Source organism: Xiphophorus hellerii, chromosome 15 (assembly GCF_003331165.1).
Source record: "Xiphophorus hellerii strain 12219 chromosome 15, Xiphophorus_hellerii-4.1, whole genome shotgun sequence".
NCBI classification, from domain to species: domain Eukaryota; kingdom Metazoa; phylum Chordata; class Actinopteri; order Cyprinodontiformes; family Poeciliidae; genus Xiphophorus; species Xiphophorus hellerii.
This window is the reverse complement of record NC_045686.1, coordinates 8,572,573-8,592,172: the sequence shown is the minus strand read 5'-3', so window position 1 is coordinate 8,592,172 and position 19,600 is coordinate 8,572,573. Positions and strand designations below refer to the sequence as shown.

At 43.7% G+C, this 19,600-nt stretch overlaps 2 protein-coding genes across 2 annotated transcripts in view; both read left to right on the top strand.

Annotated features, from left to right (window-relative positions):
* Window positions 1-19,600, top strand: part of enpp1 (ectonucleotide pyrophosphatase/phosphodiesterase 1) — a gene marked incomplete at its 5' end in the record, with an annotated part of 381,118 nt that overhangs the window by 175,413 nt on the left and 186,105 nt on the right. The gene's annotated exons all lie outside the window — the stretch shown is intronic.
* LOC116733847 (uncharacterized) lies at window positions 1,619-5,240 on the top strand. Its single transcript, XM_032584725.1, has 3 exons — window positions 1,619-1,820; window positions 1,900-1,979; window positions 2,535-5,240. Exon 3 carries the CDS (start codon window positions 3,169-3,171, stop codon window positions 4,855-4,857), a length of 1,689 nt encoding a protein of 562 aa, XP_032440616.1. The 5' UTR covers window positions 1,619-1,820; window positions 1,900-1,979; window positions 2,535-3,168; the 3' UTR covers window positions 4,858-5,240.

The window sequence follows — 19,600 nt, the reverse complement described above, 5'->3', positions numbered from 1 at the left end:
GACTCCTAACTTGGACTGCTATTGCTTGATTTGTGAGGACTGAACTGTATAACCAAGAAATGTATGTAATTTGAATGTCTTTTCTTTTTTTTTGACAGGAACGGCCAGCTCGCGGTGTTGGTGGTGGACTTTCCGGGTGGTGGTACTTTCTTTGGTTTGGTGCACAATTTTCTTTTATTTGGTTTGCTGTGTTTCCTTTGTAGGTCCCTGCCAGCTTCGGGTTGAGCCGTAAATGTCATTTTAATGTGTGAGTGATTTTAAACTAATATATTTCTGACTAGAAAATTTAAATAAATAAACTGATTGGATTGAGTGGAATTGTCTCCACTCAATCCAATCTGGTGGACCACCCAGCTGGTCCACCAGCTGGGTGGACCAGCGTTCCACCCAGCTGGTCCAGCGAGGGTGGAACGCTGGACCAGCTCTACACCCTCGGCAGGGTCCTGGAGGGTGCATGGGAGTTCGCCCAACCAGTCTACATGTGTTTTGTGGACCTGGAGAAGGCGTTCGACCGTGTCCCTCGGGGAGCCCTGTGGGGGGTTCTCCGGGAGTATGGGGTACCGGGCCCTTTGATACGGGCTGTCAGGTCCCTGTATGACCGGTGTCAGAGTCTGGTCCGCATTGCCGGCAGTAAGTCGGGCTCGTTTCCGGTGAGAGTTGGACTCCGCCAGGGCTGCCCTTTGTCACCGATTCTGTTCATCACTTTCATGGACAGAATTTCTAGGCGCAGCCAAGGTGTTGAGGGGATCCGATTTGGTGGCCTTAGGATCTCATCTCTGCTTTTTGCAGACGATGTGGTCCTTTTGGTTTCATCAGATCGTGATCTGCAGCTCTCGCTGGAGCGGTTCGCAGCCGAGTGTGACGCGGCCGGGATGAGGATCAGTGCCTCCAAATCCGAGGCCATGGTCTTGAGCCGGAAAAGGGTAGAGTGCCTTCTCCGGGTCAGGGGGGGTGTCCTGCCCCAAGTGGAGGAGTTTAAGTATCTCGGGATCTTGTTCACGAATGGGGGAAGAAGGGAGCGGGAGATCGACAGGCGGATTGGCGCAGCGTCTGCTGTCAAGCGGGCGCTGTACCGGTCCGTCGTGGTGAAGAGAGAGCTGAGCCAAAAAGCGAAGCTCTCGATTTACCGGTCGATCTACGTTCCCACCCTCATCTATGGTCATGAGCTTTGGGTCATGACCGAAAGAACGAGATCGCGGATACAAGCGGCCGAAATGGGTTTTCTCCGTAGGGTGGCTGGGCTCTCCCTTAGAGATAGGGTGAGAAGCTCAGTCATCCGGGAAGGACTCAGAGTAGAGCCGCTGCTCCTTCACATCGAGAGGAGCCAGTTGAGGCTCGGGCATCTGGTCAGGATGCCTCCTAGACGCCTCCCTGGTGAGGTGTTCCGGGCACGTCCCACCGGGAGGAGGCCCCGGGGAAGACCCAGGACACGCTGGAGGGACTATGTCTCTCGGCTGGCCTGGGAACGCCTCGGGATTCCCCCGGAGGAGCTAGAAGAAGTGGCTGGGGAGAGGGAAGTCTGGGCCTCCCTTCTGAAGCTGCTACCCCCGCGACCCGACCTCGGATAAGCGGAAGAAGATGGATGGATGGATGGATGGATGGAATTGTCTCGTGCCTCTGTAACCCACGTGACCGCCACGCCCCAACCACCTTCCCTTTAAGCCGTCCCTTTAACAGCTGGGACCCTCATGTGTATTTCCGGGTTTCCACTGTGCTGCTGCTCACTGTTGGTTGTGGCGTTGGTTGTTAATAAAACAATCTCAAATCTCCAACTCGACTCATCGCTGAACGAATTCATCTCTAAAACTCGAGGATCTGCGGTGAGTTAAGTACCATCTGAACTTGACGTTGTATCAGCAATACTAGCGCCGCTAATATATCCGCTGCAATACTCACCAGGTTGGGCTTTGTTGATGCCTGGTTTACCTTCTGATGAGAACAAGTAACATCCACTTCCTCAAACAAGCCGTTACTCGACGGTGAGTAAATATTCATCCATATATGATGGGGCGTTATTTCCGCTGTGCGCCGCCAGTTAGCATTAGCTACCAACTCGACAATCAGTTGCCACATCAGCTCAGTCCACTTACTAATAATTTACTTAATAAAAAGTCACACTGTTAAAGCCGAATTAAAGGCCACACCTTTAATATTTAAAGGCTTCTCTTTCAACTTTAGATTTGATTATTTTTCATGATTTCTTTGTTTATTGTTGTATTCCATGCTGGTGCATCAATGAAGTCTGGTACCTAATATGATTTTGTTTGTAGCTACTTTGATCAATCACATTCTTAAAGTTGATTGATTTGATTTATTATTAGCTGTTCGTAGCGACTGCTAATTACCTTGAGAAATTTTGAACTTGAATTATGAAGTGCACTTTTCTTTTTAAAAGGATTTTTTGTTTTCTCTCATTTTTATAATATATGAAGTGGTTGTCAATACATAGCAGTATGTATTTGTTTTTTTCCCATTTAGCTTATATAAATATAACATTTATATATGAACTTAATGTATGTTTTCTGGCCTTTTAGGTCAGGTTTTTTTTTTCCCCCTTCATCGACTCGCTTGCTGAAGGAGGATGGCGAGCTACCCACACACCACCTGGTGGTAGGAAAAAGAAAGACACTCTCCACACAGGAAAACCAAACAACACTTTCCATACAGGAAACAAAATAAACTCTAAGGGAGTATCTAAAGGAAAAGAACAATTCTCCCGTTGCTCTTGGACTTTTGAACTACATTTGGTTTTGAAGTATTATTGATTATTTCTTTTTCGGTTTGTTCTTTTTTTTCCCCGTCCTTGTTTCTTTTGAACAATTTCTCTTTGTTTAGTTTTTTGCTGTTAGTATTATTATTATTATTATTATTATTATTATTATTATTGTCATTATTATTATCATTACTATTTCCACTGCAATAAATGGCAATATAAACAAAGCTCTTTGCATCAGTTGCATCAATTATCCACCCAATCATGACTCCATGCCGTACCTATTTCTGATTTTATAGAGTGGTTAACACTAAGCCCTGCAGTCAGACCTGCGCATTTAAGAAAAGCGTTACATGTGGCGAGCTAGCCAGGAGTCTTGTAGTGGGTGAATAATTGCATAATTCCACAGTACCTTTATTCTGGATGTGTTATCATTATCAATAACAAAAACAAAAATGGATGTTGTTACTCAGCTGGGGTTAAACATGCAACGATCTGTGTTAGTTACTGGCACTCAGAGCAGTGAGGATGAAAAAGAGATAGTTGATCGTTTACAATGTTATGGTGCAGTAAAAGAGGTTTTCCATGTCAGTGATCCACAAAGTACATTTTATAAAAACCTGATTGTCGAGTTTGAAGAAGATTCTACATTAAATGCACTACAACCCCTTTTCCCATATAATTACCCTTCCAGAACCACAGTAGATGCGATATTTCGTGTTACTTCTCTCGCTTCAGAGTATGCAGCCTCAGTGAGTAGCAGCAGCCCTCCCATGGACTACATTGATGAGCTGAAGAACATAGCTAAACGAAGCGGAAAACGGTTTGAGGAGGTCCTGAAAGGTGTAATGGATCAAATCAGCACACATTTGGAGACAACAGGAGATGATGATGGTGATGAGGACGATGATGATGGTGGTGATGATGGAGATGATGGTGGTGATGAAGAGGAGGAAGAAAAAAAAGAAGACATCCTTACCTTAGCACAGTCTGTGCAAAGTCAGCAGATGTTACCAACTGTGCCTCAAGCCTCTTCACCTCCTCCAACCCATTCGTCCACTGATCAGCAGGGAGCACCTCCTGGACCCAGTCACTCCCGTATACCACCAACCCAGAGGGTTCCTTTGTCGAGGAATGACCTTATTCCACAGGACGTTCAAAGAGTTGTGGTGGAGCATGTTGTACAAAATAGTGACTTTTCCACATCTTCACTTAGACTCCGCTCATTTTCAGGAAAAATTCCTAAACCAAGCAATGAAGCGGACTATGACTCATGGCGATCTCAAATCGAACTGTTACTTGCTGATCCCAGCCTTTCCAGATTGCATGTTAATCGGCGAATTGTGGAAAGTTTGTTGTCGCCAGCTGCAGATTTAATTAAATGTTTGAGCCCTGGTGCACCACCTTCCACTCTTCTTCAAGTCCTTGATTCAGCTTTTCAGACAGTGCAGGATGGAGAGGAGCTTTTCGCTCAGTTTTTAAACATTTTCCAAAATCCTGGAGAGCGGCCATCTTCCTATCTCCAGCGATTGCAGCTTACCCTCAACACAGTAATAAAAAGAGGAGGAATATTACCAAGAGACAAAGACACACATTTACTTAAACAGTTCTGCCGGGGATGCTGGGACAACTCAGTCATCTCCAAGTTGCAACTTGAGGAGAAAAAAAGCAATCCTCCCCCATTTTCTGAACTTTTGTTGTCACTCCGGACAGAGGAGGACAGACAAATTGCTAAAGAATCTCTAATGAGAAAGCACATTCATTCATCTAAACAAAAAGTGACCATTCAGTCTCAGAGTACCTGCTCTTGTGGTCATGTCACAGTTAATGAAGAACTGAAAGAATTAAAAAAGCAGATTCAGCAACTCCAACGGCAGATGTCTTCCTTCATGTCCAGAAAGACACCTGTTGATGCAAAATCAGAACTGCAACAGACCAAGTCTAAGCCAAGGACCAGCAACACCTCACCTCAGACCGCTGGAAGACCAAAGCCAGGGTACTGTTTTAACTGTGGTGAGGATGGTCATATGTCTTCCCAATGTAGTAACAAAGCAAATCCAAGCCTTGTGGAACAAAAGAAGAAACAGCTTCGTCAGAAACAACAAGCGTGGGATGGACAAAAGTCAAGTCAGCAGTTAAACTAAATGCAGTTCCTGCTGAGGGACACCCAGGAGCTGCCACCATCAGCTGTCCCAACCCCCATTCTGAATCACATTTTGTATTACCTAAGGGTCTCATCGGTACAAAGAGCATGGGCCAAATCCAAATAAAGGGGACAAACTTCAGCTGCCTCCTTGACAGTGGGTCGCAAGTCACTACAGTACCACATTCATTTTATAATACCCACCTCTTTGACCATGAAATTATGTCTCTGAACAATCTGTTGGAAGTTGAGGGCGCCAATGGCCAAAATGTACCATACCTTGGGTACATTGAATTAAATTTGACTTTTCCACCTGAATTTCTTGGCTCACCAATTGAAGTGGACACCCTAGCTTTGGTAGTCCCAGACACCAAAACCACACATCCACTTTACTAGTAGGCACAAATACTCTTGATATTGCCTACAAGAAGCACCTTGAGAGCCAGTCTACTACTTTTAAACCCACTGCTTTTGGGTATCAAGCTGTCTTGAAGATCCTGCAGAACAGGTATGTTCAAAACTCACCTGAACATCCAGTTGTTTTGACTCTGCAGCCTGATCAGCCACAAACCATTTTATCTGGCCAAACTGTTGTCCTTGAGGGATGTTTGACCACACGGGTGTTGAGGGAAGAGAAAGTGGTTGTTGTTGAACACCCAGCCTCTTCCTGTCTGCCTGGGGGACTTATGGTTAAAGCCTGTCTCATTAACATACCTCAACATCGGCCTTGTTACCTGCCAGTGGTAGTAACTAATGAGTCAGACCATCAAATTATCATCCCCGCGAGAGCAGCCATTGCAGAGATTGCCGCTTTAGAGTCTGTTATCTCCAAAGAGCAAAGTGTCAAAGTCCATGACAAGCCTGCAGAGTCATTAACACCTCAGCTTCAATACAACTTTGGAGAATCGCCTCTAACACCAGAATGGAAAAGTCGGATCATTTCAAAGCTCAACAGCATACCAGAGGTCTTTGCCAAACATGACCTTGATTTTGGCCGTACAGACAAGGTTGAAACATCAAATAAAATTGTCTGACCCTACACCGTTCAAACAAAGACCACGCCCTATACATCCACAGGATGTTGATGCTGTGAGAAAACATCTTCAAGAACTGCTTGAGTCTGGAATAATCCGTGAATCAGAATCTCCATTTGCTTCACCCATTGTGGTGGTGCGTAAGAAAAATGGCTCTGTACGCCTCTGTATTGATTATCGGAAACTTAACATACAAACCATTAAAGATGCTTATGCCCTTCCGAAGCTAGAAGATGCATTCACCGCACTAGCAGGCTCTAAATGGTTCTCTGTGCTGGACCTAAAATCTGGGTATTACCAGATAGAAATGGAGGAAGCTGACAAGAACAAAACAGCCTTTGTTTGTCCTTTAGGCTTCTGGGAATTTAATCGTATGCCTCAAGGAGTGACCAATGCTCCAAGCACTTTTCAACGACTCATGGAAAAATGCATGGGTGAGCTCCATCTGAAGAAGTTCTGGTTTTTATTGACGATTTGATCATCTTCGCACCAACTCTTGAAGAACATGAAAAAAGATTGATGAAAGTCCTAAACAAATTAAAGGACTTTGGACTAAAACTGTCCATTGAAAAATGTGTGTTCTTCCAAACTTCAGTGAAGTATCTTGGCCATGTTGTGTCCAAGGATGGTGTGGAGACAGATCCTGATAAAATTTCCACCCTTGCATCTTGGCCAGTGCCAAAGAACCTGAAGGAACTGAGATCGTTCCTGGGATTTGCAGGATATTATCGGCGATTTGTGAAGGACTATTCTGCAATCGTCAAACCGTTGCATGACCTTACTGCTGGCTATCCACCTAGCCAAAAGAAACTAAAACCTATGTTGAAACCCCAGAACTATTTCAACCCAAAAGAGCTTTTTGCTGAACGTTGGACTGAATCCTGTCAGCATGCATTTAACATCATTATTAAAAAACTCACCACTTCTCCTGTACTTGTATTTGCAGATCCTCGCAAGCCATACACTCTCCATACTGATGCCAGTTCTTCAGGCCTTGGAGCAGTGCTATATCAAGAAAATGATGGCAAAAAATCGAGTTGTAGCTTATGCAAGTAGAGGTCTGTCCAGAAGTGAATCAAACTACCCAGCACATAAATTAGAATTTCTGGCACTTAAATGGGCAGTTACTGAGAAGTTTAATGACTACCTATATGGCACACAATTCACTGTGGTCACAGACAGCAATCCGCTGACCTACCTTTTGACATCAGCTAAGCTTGATGCTACAAGTTATAGATGGCTCTCTGCTCTGTCCACATTTACCTTCAAGATTGTTTACAGAGCAGGAAAACAGAATGCAGATGCTGATGGGCTGTCCCGACGACCACATCCTGAGATACCGGATGACCTTAAATCCTGCAAAGAAAGGGAGAGAGTGTTAAAGTTTGTTCAACATCATCTCGAGGAACCAGGTTGCACCACCATTGACCAGCACATTGTCGAAGCCATCTGTGATCGCCACCTGGTGCTCAGCTCAAGCAATGACCATGCCCTTGTTCTCTCTTTGTCTGCCCATGTGGAAAGCCTACCTGACAGTTACACAAACGACACCCAATTTGCTACCTCTGTTCTCCCTCGGTTCTCTACTGCTGAGCTTGCTGCTAAACAGCGAGCTGATTCCACCATCCAACATGTGATTGCTCAGCTTGAGAGAGGGGAATCTCCACCGCCATCACTGAGGGATGTACTTCCAGATTTGCCACTCCTGTTGAGAGAAGTAAATAAATTGGAGCTCCGTAACAACCTTCTTCTCAGGAGACGGCAAGTGGGAAACAGAGTAGCCTATCAGTTAGTGTTACCAGAGGAGTGTCGGCATATGGTGATGGTTCAGCTTCATGATCGTATGGGCCACCTTGGGATTGAGAGAACATTAGACTTGATTCGTTCCCGGTTCTTTTGGCCACGAATGTCCACTGACGTTTACAACAAAATCAAGACCTGTGAACGATGTGTAAAAAGGAAAACTTTACCAGAACGGGCTGCACCTCTCGTTAACATCAAGACTTCAAGACCTCTAGAGCTAGTGTGCATGGACTTCCTGTCTCTGGAGCCAGACCGCAGAGTGAAAGATATTCTCGTGATTACAGATCACTTCACAAAATATGCTGTTGCTGTTCCAACACCAAATCAGAAAGCTCGAACTGTTGCTAAATGCTTGTGGGAAAATTTTTTTGTCCACTATGGCATTCCAGAGAGGTTACACAGTGACCAAGGACCGGATTTTGAGTCCCGTACCATCAAAGAACTGTGTGATATTGCTGGCATCCATAAAGGAAGGACAACTCCTTATCACCCTAGAGGTAACCCTGTGGAAAGATTCAATCGCACATTGCTTAACATGCTAGGGACATTAAGTGAGCAGAATAAATCTCGATGGAAAGATTTTGTAAAACCCCTTGTTCACGCATACAATTGCACTAAAAATGATGTCACTGGGTTTTCTCCATACGAACTAATGTTTGGTCGCCAACCTCGTCTTCCCATAGATGTGGCTTTTGGGTTACCACTGGAAGAGGACACCTCCACCTCTCACCTACAGTATGTCCAAAGACTGAAAACGCATCTGCAAGACAGCCATCAGTTGGCTGCGGAAAACTCAGAGAAGGTGATGTCCCGCAATAAGGCCTCTTTTGATCGGCGTATCACCACTTCTGAACTTGCCGTAGGCGACAGGGTCCTTGTTAGAAACGTCCGACTGAGAGGAAAGCACAAATTGGCTGACAAATGGGAACCTGACATATATGTAGTGGTAAAGAGGGCTGGCAACCTCCCTGTTTACACTGTAAAACCAGAGAACCAGGATAAACCTCTCAGAACACTCCATCGTGATCTTTTGTTGCCTTGTAATTACCTAGCTGAACAGAGTCCTGTAAAAAACTTACCTGTGAAGAGGAAAAAGCACCTGCCTGTGAACTTACCTGACCCTGATAATGAAGATGCATCAGAAGATGAGATCATCTCACCTCTGTATGATCCTTCTTCCTTCGAGCCTGTGAAATTCATCACTGTTGTTAATTCACCAGTACCTCCTGTCCAGCAATTTGTTCCACCTGCAGACCTACCTGAAGTTCCTGATCAGCCCCCATCCTCTGCTGCAGAAGAGGAGGAGGATTTGGAACAGGAACTCCCAGTTGTCACAGAGGAACCAAGGGAATTTCAACCTGTGGACAGAGAGGCAGTAAACATCAGTTCAAAACCTGATTCTGCAGGAGATGCTGCTGGAGATCCTGCTGCTGAGGGAGGTCCTGAGCCTGTCACTCCAGAGCCCTCCACCAATAATATGGAACCAGAAGTGGACTTAATTGTTCAAACAGAACCATCAAGCCCTGAAACAGAATCATCAAGTCCCGAAACAGAACCATCGAGTCTTGAGGGAGAACCATCTTTGCGGAGGTCAACCCGAGCAAGAAGACCACCAGAACGTTTACAGTACTCCCAACTCGGTCACCCGCTGTTGAAGAGTATCCAGTTGTTGTTTCATGGACTGACCACTGCATTTACACATGCTCTTGAAGGGACTGAGGATGATGAACACATGACTGTTCCTGGTATTATCCAGCCAGCCATCCAGACTCAACCTGGTCCATGTACGGGGACGTGCATGGGATCAGGGGGGGAACATGTAACCCACGTGACCGCCACGCCCCAACCACCTTCCCTTTAAGCCGTCCCTTTAACAGCTGGGACCCTCATGTGTATTTCCGGGTTTCCACTGTGCTGCTGCTCACTGTTGGTTGTGGCGTTGGTTGTTAATAAAACAATCTCAAATCTCCAACTCGACTCATCGCTGAACGAATTCATCTCTAAAACTCGAGGATCTGCGGTGAGTTAAGTACCATCTGAACTTGACGTTGTATCAGCAATACTAGCGCCGCTAATATATCCGCTGCAATACTCACCAGGTTGGGCTTTGTTGATGCCTGGTTTACCTTCTGATGAGAACAAGTAACATCCACTTCCTCAAACAAGCCGTTACTCGACGGTGAGTAAATATTCATCCATATATGATGGGGCGTTATTTCCGCTGTGCGCCGCCAGTTAGCATTAGCTACCAACTCGACAATCAGTTGCCACATCAGCTCAGTCCACTTACTAATAATTTACTTAATAAAAAGTCACACTGTTAAAGCCGAATTAAAGGCCACACCTTTAATATTTAAAGGCTTCTCTTTCAACTTTAGATTTGATTATTTTTCATGATTTCTTTGTTTATTGTTGTATTCCATGCTGGTGCATCAATGAAGTCTGGTACCTAATATGATTTTGTTTGTAGCTACTTTGATCAATCACATTCTTAAAGTTGATTGATTTGATTTATTATTAGCTGTTCGTAGCGACTGCTAATTACCTTGAGAAATTTTGAACTTGAATTATGAAGTGCACTTTTCTTTTTAAAAGGATTTTTTGTTTTCTCTCATTTTTATAATATATGAAGTGGTTGTCAATACATAGCAGTATGTATTTGTTTTTTTCCCATTTAGCTTATATAAATATAACATTTATATATGAACTTAATGTATGTTTTCTGGCCTTTTAGGTCAGGTTTTTTTTTCCCCCTTCATCGACTCGCTTGCTGAAGGAGGATGGCGAGCTACCCACACACCACCTGGTGGTAGGAAAAAGAAAGACACTCTCCACACAGGAAAACCAAACAACACTTTCCATACAGGAAACAAAATAAACTCTAAGGGAGTATCTAAAGGAAAAGAACAATTCTCCCGTTGCTCTTGGACTTTTGAACTACATTTGGTTTTGAAGTATTATTGATTATTTCTTTTTCGGTTTGTTCTTTTTTTTCCCCGTCCTTGTTTCTTTTGAACAATTTCTCTTTGTTTAGTTTTTTGCTGTTAGTATTATTATTATTATTATTATTATTATTATTATTATTATTGTCATTATTATTATCATTACTATTTCCACTGCAATAAATGGCAATATAAACAAAGCTCTTTGCATCAGTTGCATCAATTATCCACCCAATCATGACTCCATGCCGTACCTATTTCTGATTTTATAGAGTGGTTAACACTAAGCCCTGCAGTCAGACCTGCGCATTTAAGAAAAGCGTTACACCTCATATGTAGCGGGCCTGTGTGCCTTAAAGGTAACTTTACAGTATTATTAAATTAGTTATCCTAAAATTCAAGTTGCCCATCGGGAAAGCATAGGTACCGTCACATAACGATGAGCGACACAGAGAGAGGGCCGGTCCGGCGTCGGGCCGCCAAATCCACCGTTTTTCCTTCAAACCACATCTGAGACGTCAGCAGGTCTGAAGGTTTTATGAAGTCCAGGGATCCTCTGAGGTTTTTGACCCGGTAAACTCTGAGAGAGCCGACGCAGATTTAAGCAGGACATATCGAGCAAAATAAACTTTGTTTAGCCCAAACCGAAACATCTGTTCTATTTCCAGCTGCTGTGGTTTTTTTCTCACTGGCAGAACCCTGCGGGTAGTTTCCCTGCAAACGACACAAAAACCAACGAAGAAGACACTGAGCGCAACTTCCTTCTTCACCAGATGGAAACAAGATGAAGGCGTCAGATTTTAGTGTTGGAGGATTTCTCTTTAGTCTTTGGCTAAAGACCAGGAGCCATTTCTGCTGCTAGCGCTAGGCTAGCATGTTAGCTTTGGCTGTATCCAGCAGAACATCACAAAATCCCAACGGTTCTGGTTCTGGAGGTCCATCTTAACAGGCGATTAGGAGTTCTGACTGATGATGAAGAACCTTCCACAAGCCTTGATCTGTAGAGACCCGCTGTTCTATGAATCACACCATCATCCTCATCATCACCATCATCACCATCATCATCCTCATCATCACCATCATCATCCTCATCCTCATCATGCCCAGTGGAAGAACAGACGGTTCCCATCAGGATCAGGTTGATCCAGCAGAACCAAGCGGTGCAGCATCAGAACCCCCTGTGCAGGTTTGGACCCGGCCTCCTCCTGCAGCAGAACGGTTCTGTTCAGGACCGGTCAGGGTGTTAGAATACGACCCAACTGAAGCCCGTCCCTGCTTAGAGCCCGTCCAGAACCGTTCTGCCCTCTAGGTTGGATGATAAACATTCAGTCATGGCAGCAAAACAATAAAATACAAAACAAACCAGGAAATTAATTTGAAATGTTTGGCTGAATGAGATGAACGTCCAGCAGGGCAGACCGGCCGCCGGGCTTGGACCGTAAATAACTGCCTTCAGTTCCAGTTGTTCTCAAACTGTAGAATGAATCTGAAGTAATTCAGTCGTCTGAACACATCGTTTATCTGCAGACCTCCAGTTGTTTCCCTCAAAGCAGCACTTATCTCCGCTGCCCCCCCCTCCGGCCCCCCGGGTGTCAGGATTATTCAGAGCCTCGTCGGAGGAGGGGAGCGCGGATATCAGGTGCCAATTACTGCTGCCTCCTGTCTGGGAGGCGTATAATTATCCAGAGGTTATTGAGCCTGGGGAGCCTGAACGGAGAACGGGTCCAGCCTCCGACTCTTCCTCCCAGGAGAGGAAAACGACGCGCGTGTGGGAAGTCGGTGCTGTTAGCACATCCATTTCATCTAAAGGAGAACTGGACCCACCGCCTCCGCTGGTTCCTCCCTCTGCTCTGAAATAACGGCAGAAAACGCTGCGGCGGCACAGATTCAGAGATCCAGGTCGGAAGTTACTGCTGCATCTGTTGCTGCTGCATTAATGAAGAGGAAAAACATGATTTTCTGAACCCTCAGATGGATGGAAGCAGGAGAGCTGAGGAATCTGAGCCTCCATGAAATCTGGTTCAGCAAAACCGTTCATCGGTTTCATTTCAATCAATTCACTGCTTTTCAAACTGGAAATTAGTGAAAATTACATTTAATGTCCAAACCAGGGGTTTTCAACCTGAGGCTCCAGAGCCGCAAGTGTTCCCATAAATTTCAACATTCCACATAAAGAAATTCATCCGTCCTCTTATGCAAATGTTTTATGTTTTTCTTCATTTTAAAACAAATAGAAAATATAAAAATGACAAGTTTCCTTTAGTAGATATTCATCAAAAGCAATAAGTAATCTTTTTATTTTTAAAAGTTCATCATGGGACTGATTAAGGTATCGGCGTTCTGCTGGTTTCTGCAGGAAGTCGGTAAAAACTGAGAAGATAAACCAGCAGATGTTCAACAGATCGATCAGCTTGGATTTGGTTTTTACATAAATCTCATTAGGACGAGTTTTTTAATTTTTTGCATTCTGATCCTGGATTTATTTCCAAACGTTTCTGTAATAAATTAATGATATGGTGAAAATACCATTCATCCCCATTTTTTATTTTTTTAAGACAGAAAAAAGTTTAGCAGTTACTACAGAAAAACCAGAGATCAGGCTGACCTCTGACCTCCAGAGCCACATAAAGCCGGTTCCAGAGTGGGCCTTCTAGCAGCTGCAGAACATTTCCAGCACCAGAGACTAAAGTCTCAGATCAGAGAAACTCATCCAGGCTTTAGTTTCTCTTTAGTGGCTCTGATTCCTGCAGCAGCGTCTTCACAGGTCTGATTGACAACCCAACGGTCCAGAACGCTGCTGCTGGAGTTCTGACTAGAACCAGGAGGATAGAGACACCACCCGGTTCTACATCACCTGGTTCTACATCACCCGGTTCTATAAATCACTGAACGGACCTGCTGCTGCTGGATCAACCTGCTGGTTCTGGTTCTGTTCTCCATCAGAACCAGAACCACATGAGGAGAAGCAGCATTCAGCTTCTATGCACCACAGATCTGGAATAAACTTCCAGAAAACTGACAAGCAGTCGAAACCCTGAGCTCCTCTAAGGCTAATCCAGCTGATTAGAACTGATTTTGATCCATAATCAATATTTGCTTGATAATTTCAATGATTACATTTTGTTTCATAATTTTTTTCTGTTTGCTGTTTTTATGATGAGAATCATTTTGAGCTGCCTTGTTGCTGAAATATGCTGTACAAATAAACCCGACTTATTACAGACTAAATAAAACTAAATGTTGCTTCATCTATTAATCTTTAACTTTACAAACTGCGCCAGAGGAGATTCAAAAACTATAACTGAATCGAAGGAAGAACTGTTGACCAACAGAGTAAATGCTGAATTATTTTTATGTTCTTCCATTTCCTTCCCAGATGAGCAGCAGGAATGTTTGTTCCCGTTAAACCGGACAGAAGCAGCTTCAGAGTCAGACTTCAGGAGTTTGGTCTCCAGCCTGGGAGTTTAATGATTTACAGTGATAGAAATGACAGCCAGCCGTAAATCAGCCGCTTCTTCTGCTGCTCACCTGCTGACTGACCTTTAGTGATGAGGAGTGATGAAGGTCTGACGGGCCTTTCATTAAAGGGAACAAGATGGAGGCGGCTTTAATTTACCCCCCGCTACACGGAGCCGACCTCCGGGAAAGGTCATGATGCCTTCACGGACCGTTAGCTTACGCCGCTAACAGCTAACAGCGGAACGAACCGCGGCTCTGCGGTTCTGGGTGGGAATAACCCAGTTCTACGGAAGCCCTAAAGGCAAAAGGAAAAAGACTGAATTATTTCATGACCAAGTTTTCTTTCTATCCTGCTTTTAAAAGTCAAATATAAAAAATATTCTCCTGGAGGAACATTTGTTTCCCTGAAGGAGAGGATAAAATCTATTTATTCATCAATTGTGTTTTTCTGACTAAAAAAAAAATACACATTTCTTTCATTTCTACAGCAAACAACCAACAGAATAGAGAAGAAAAATGTTTTCTTAAAATCTTGTTTTGTTCTGAAGAGCAAGTGGATAAAAATATTTCTGTCACGTCATTTTTCTGACTCCTTTTTCCTCCTTATTCAACAAACAGGAAAAGAAACAGAATCATTTTTTCTCTTAAGCATGTGAATTATTTCATTTTTCTGTGTTGGATGAGAAGAAAAAGATTTTTCCACTCAGCCTTCAGGCCCCAAGTCGAACAAGCAAAAATAAATTATGAATGAATACAAAGACAAAAACTCTTCCCTCTGTTGCTTTTTTGCTGTAGAAATTAAAGAAATGTTTTTATAATCAGAAATACTTAATCGAATAACACAGTTGATCAAAATTTGCAAATTGCGTTTTTTCAGGCTCCCTTGGGAACAATGTTTAAGAATTAAAACGCAACAAAAAAGATAAAATATATTTAAATAATTTTTTTCCCCCTGTTGGTTAAAGAGGATCAGGTTAGCTTAGCATCCGCCCCGCTCTCTGGTCTTTATGCTACGCTAATTAACAACAGCAGCTCAACAGGGATTATAATCCCATGGATTCCTCAGCAGGCAGCTCCAGCTGACGGAAATGATTGTTCAGGGAGTTTTTAGTCCAAACATTAATCCAGAGCTTCAGTTCAACACGAGCCCATGGGAGGAGGAATTAAATCTGACATCCTGACTCCGTCTGTTCCACATTTAGCTGCAGATTCACACAAGAAGTTCAAACTCTAAAAAAACAGAAAAATAATAAAAGATACAGGAAAGGAAATCTACAACAAGAAAAACACGGTGCAGCTGTTAAAATAGCATGAAATGAGGAACCAAGTAAGATCATTTACAAACACAAACAGGATGAATATTTGTGCATGAAAAGCAGCAGGATGTGGATATTAATGGTGCTTGGAGCAGCTGGCAGGAAGGATCTGTGATAACGCAGCTTGGTGCATCTCGGATGCAGCAGCAGTGGGAGAGACGTCCATCACTGATGATATCTTAACCTGCAGAATTATGACAGTTATAGTTTTAGAAATGCATATTACAGAATTATTTCTTTTTTTTCCTGTACTGAATCTGAAAGCAGATTTGTGATTAACTACAGGAGCTGTTATTTTCCTGTGGATTTGCTCAGCTGGAGTTTTGGTGTCAGATCAGTGATTAATTAGGAACTTAATGTTTTGATGAAGTTTCTGTTTTTAATTTGGTCATTTTGTCTGTTTTAATAATCTGCATTAATTTAAAATTCATTCTGATTACGAGTCTCTGTGTGTCTGGTTTCCATCTCATTTTTACGTTTTATTTTTTGTAATATTTTTGTATCTCAGTCTGGTAATATTCCATCTTGTTTTCATCTGTTAAATTCGTTCGCTTGTCTCCATATTCCTTCCCGCTCTTTAGAGAATTTCTTTGCTCTCATTTTGTTCAGTTGAACTGACAGTTAAAGATGAAACAGAAAAATCTTCCAGCCTGATTTGATTGTTTGCAGCGGAGGACGTTGATGCTTCACCTGCAGAGAGAGAGAAGCTTCAGATGAAACGGAAATAAAAACCCAAATCTGAGTTCATTTCTGATCTCCTGGTTCTGTGTGGAGGAGAAGGAAACTTTGTGCGTTTCAGGTTTCACCTGGTTTCGGTGGGTGATGACGGATTCAGATGTTGAACTGTTTTCTCCTTCATGTTCCTCTGAAGCCGTTAATCTGAGCCTGAGTCAGACGCTGCCTTTGATTTGTGGACCTGATTGCTGAGGGACAACAGATGATGTGACTCGCGCTGTAATTACGGCGCTGACCTTGACATTTCTGATCGCCAGCAGCGCTCCTTATTCCCAGAGCAGCGCTGCAGCTCCTCGTCCTCCGTCTGCGGCTCCAGGTTAACGTGAATCTTCTCATGCAATTAAACTTCACTTCATTCGCTTCCTGTGAAACGTCAGGACTTATCGTTCACATCAAAATGCAGAATTAAGGGTCAAACGGGATCTGGGTAAAAGTGGCTCCTGTGATGTCATTTTAGGGAAATTCTTACAATTTCTCAAAGATTTCTCTCAAAGTTTTATTTTGTAAGAAAAAAAGTCATTCACAAAAAGTTCGGAGTAAGAAGGGAAAATGGAGGAAAAAACGTTTTCTCTGTAAAATGGCGAGAGCTCTGCCAGCAGCAGGCTCTGCTTCGTGACGCTGAGCGGTAATTAATCTATGGTCCAGATTCAATTATCCATTTATTTTTATTAATTGGTTACTGGGGTCAGATTTGGGGTTTTGTCTCATTTTGTTTTGTGTTTCAACCAATCACAGCCAAGACTAAACCTGTTGATTTCTACCAGTAAAACTGCAGAAGTAAAAACAACCAGGTCGGATTCCAGGCTCATATTCAACTTGTTTTTGGTTTTTGGGTGACATTTGGTTCACATTCGTTGACTGATCCGTCTGAAGGAGTTTCCTCATGAGCCGCTGACAGATTCCAGCTGTTATCTGACTATAACAGATCCAAACACCTGGAAGAGTCAACGGAGAAAAATAATCATCTTCCAAATCTGGACCATCAGATTCTCCCAACATTAAATTCACTGCAGGGAAAATTATCTTTATTCATGAAAGGTTAACAGAGTTATGCAACACAGATCCACAAATTATTCACACTAATGTTTCTCCGTCTCCTTAGACTCGTCACAAACCTGACCTGAAACCAGTCGGTCATGTGATCCTCCGTCACCATGGCAACCCTGCAGCTGGAGGATCTGAGGAGGACGGGTCTTCATCCCGAGGGTCCGGCGTGGAGGACGAGATGTTTCTCCAACGGTTCATCATCCAAATCCAAACCAATTAATCAGTTTTTGAGTTTAATTTGGGAAAATCTGGATTTTTTTCCATCAGTGCTCTTGGGTGATGTCAGCGCCCACGGCGGCCATCTTGTTTGATAAGAGTGTTTTACAGCTTCTGTTTATTTGAACTTTGAATTCAGGTCAACTTTATGACAGAATATTAGGAAAAGATTATGATGTTTTATCTGAGATTAAAGTCAAAGTTAATTTAACTGATCAATATCAAGTTATCGATACCAGGATATTGAAATGACCATGAATGTGATGATCAGCTGATCACGGAGGGACGATTTAGATTGTCGTGTCTTATTTTGTTTATCAACCAATCAGAGCTCAGACTGAACCTGCAGATTTATTTAAGAAAGAATCAGGAAGTGAAATCTGCAGAACAGATTCTAGTTTAACAGAATATGATGTGATATGATAATCATAATGGAGCTCAACCATTAAACAAGAAGCAGAAGACGAACCAATCAGAGTTCCTCAGACAGCACCACACCTAGCAACGGGGTCGACCACACCTAGCAACGCGTTCAACCGCACGTAGCAACAGGGACGACCACACCTAGCAACGGGTTCAACCGCACATAGCAACAGGGACGACCACACCTAGCAACGGGTTCAACCGCTCGTAGCAACAGGGACGACCACACCTAGCAACGGGGTCGACCACATCTAGCAACAAGGTCAACCGCACATAGCAACAGGGACGACCACACCTAGCAACGGGGTCGACCACATCTAGCAACAGGGACAACCACACCTAGCAACGGGGTCGACCACATCTAGCAACGGGTTCAACCGCTCGTAGCAACAGGGACGACCACACCTAGCAACGGGGTCGACCACATCTAGCAACAAGGTCAACCACCTCGGTCCGTTTGTCTCACGGTTCGGTGCTGGCCGGTCCGCTCGGTCCAGAAGCTTTCGGTGAAGTTCTGCTGCTGAAGCAGATGAACTGAGGAGGTCTGAGACGAGCCGAGACCTCCCCAGCTCCTCCTCAGGTCCTCATCCTCGCTCCAGCGTGATGAAGATGCCCCTCCAGATAAAAGCAGTGATTACTCTGAATTACATCTCGGTCATGGAGTCATTAGAGCCGCGCAGGAGTCCAGCTGTGTGACAGGATCATTAATTTGTCCTGCTGAGATCCTCCAGTCCAGAAAATTCCCGCTGCTATTGTTTTCTGACAGCGGCCTGAGAAGTGATCATAAATCAGAGCTTTCTGTTGGCGGCAGGACAAGATGTCCCATCCAGAAAGCATTCATCATGTTAATAAAAGTGTCACCGCTGCGCCGCTTTAAGCTCTCACTGAGCGAGTCAATATCAGCGCCGCTTTAACCAACTTTCCTCTAAACCGTCCGGTGGGACTGGAGATGGGAGCGTTTCATTAAAAGCTGCCCCGCAGCTCCATCCGGTTCTGTTTGGGCTGAACGGAACCGCGGACCCGCCGCATCTGCAAACAGCAGAGTTTAGATCACAACCTGAACCGAAATAAACTGAAACACTGCAGGGAGTGAAAAACTGACGGCAACGTTCTGGTTTATTCAGTCGACAGAGAAAAAAACGGGTTTTTCTTTCACATTTCATCTTTTTATTTATTCATTTATTACCGAAAACTTCAACTGTCAGAAGAAATTCAGGAGCAGAGTCTAAAATGTTCTAAACTGTTTATATTTAGGTTACAAGCTAAATATTTAGTTTGTAAACTAAATATTTAGTTCCCAACTACATGCCTAAGACTGAGCGAAATATTTAGTTTATAACAAGTATGACATTAGAAACTGCTGATGGAAAGGGCAACATTTGGTCAAGCTTGCTAATGCTGTTAGCGCCTGCTACTGCTGTTAGCGCCTGCTAATGCTGTTAGCGCCTGCTGAATGGATGTGCAGAAGAAGAGACGGAAACACGTTTATGAGTTGTGACGTAGCGATTCGCCGCCTTAAAGTCAGAAACATTTCTAAGTCCAAACCTCCAGGAAGTGGAGGATTGTCTCCATTGTCTCCACTTCCTGTTTCTAACAACATCTGGAGAAACTACAGTTTGCGTAACTTCATTGATTCGTTCCAATCCGGCTTGGAAACACGATTAATTGGCTTTTTTTTTCTGTTTTGTTTGTGAGTAAAGCTGCAGGTTTACTGCTTATTAACGGGTAACAGAGCTAACCTGCAGCCATCCTGACCCGTCATGTTTAGC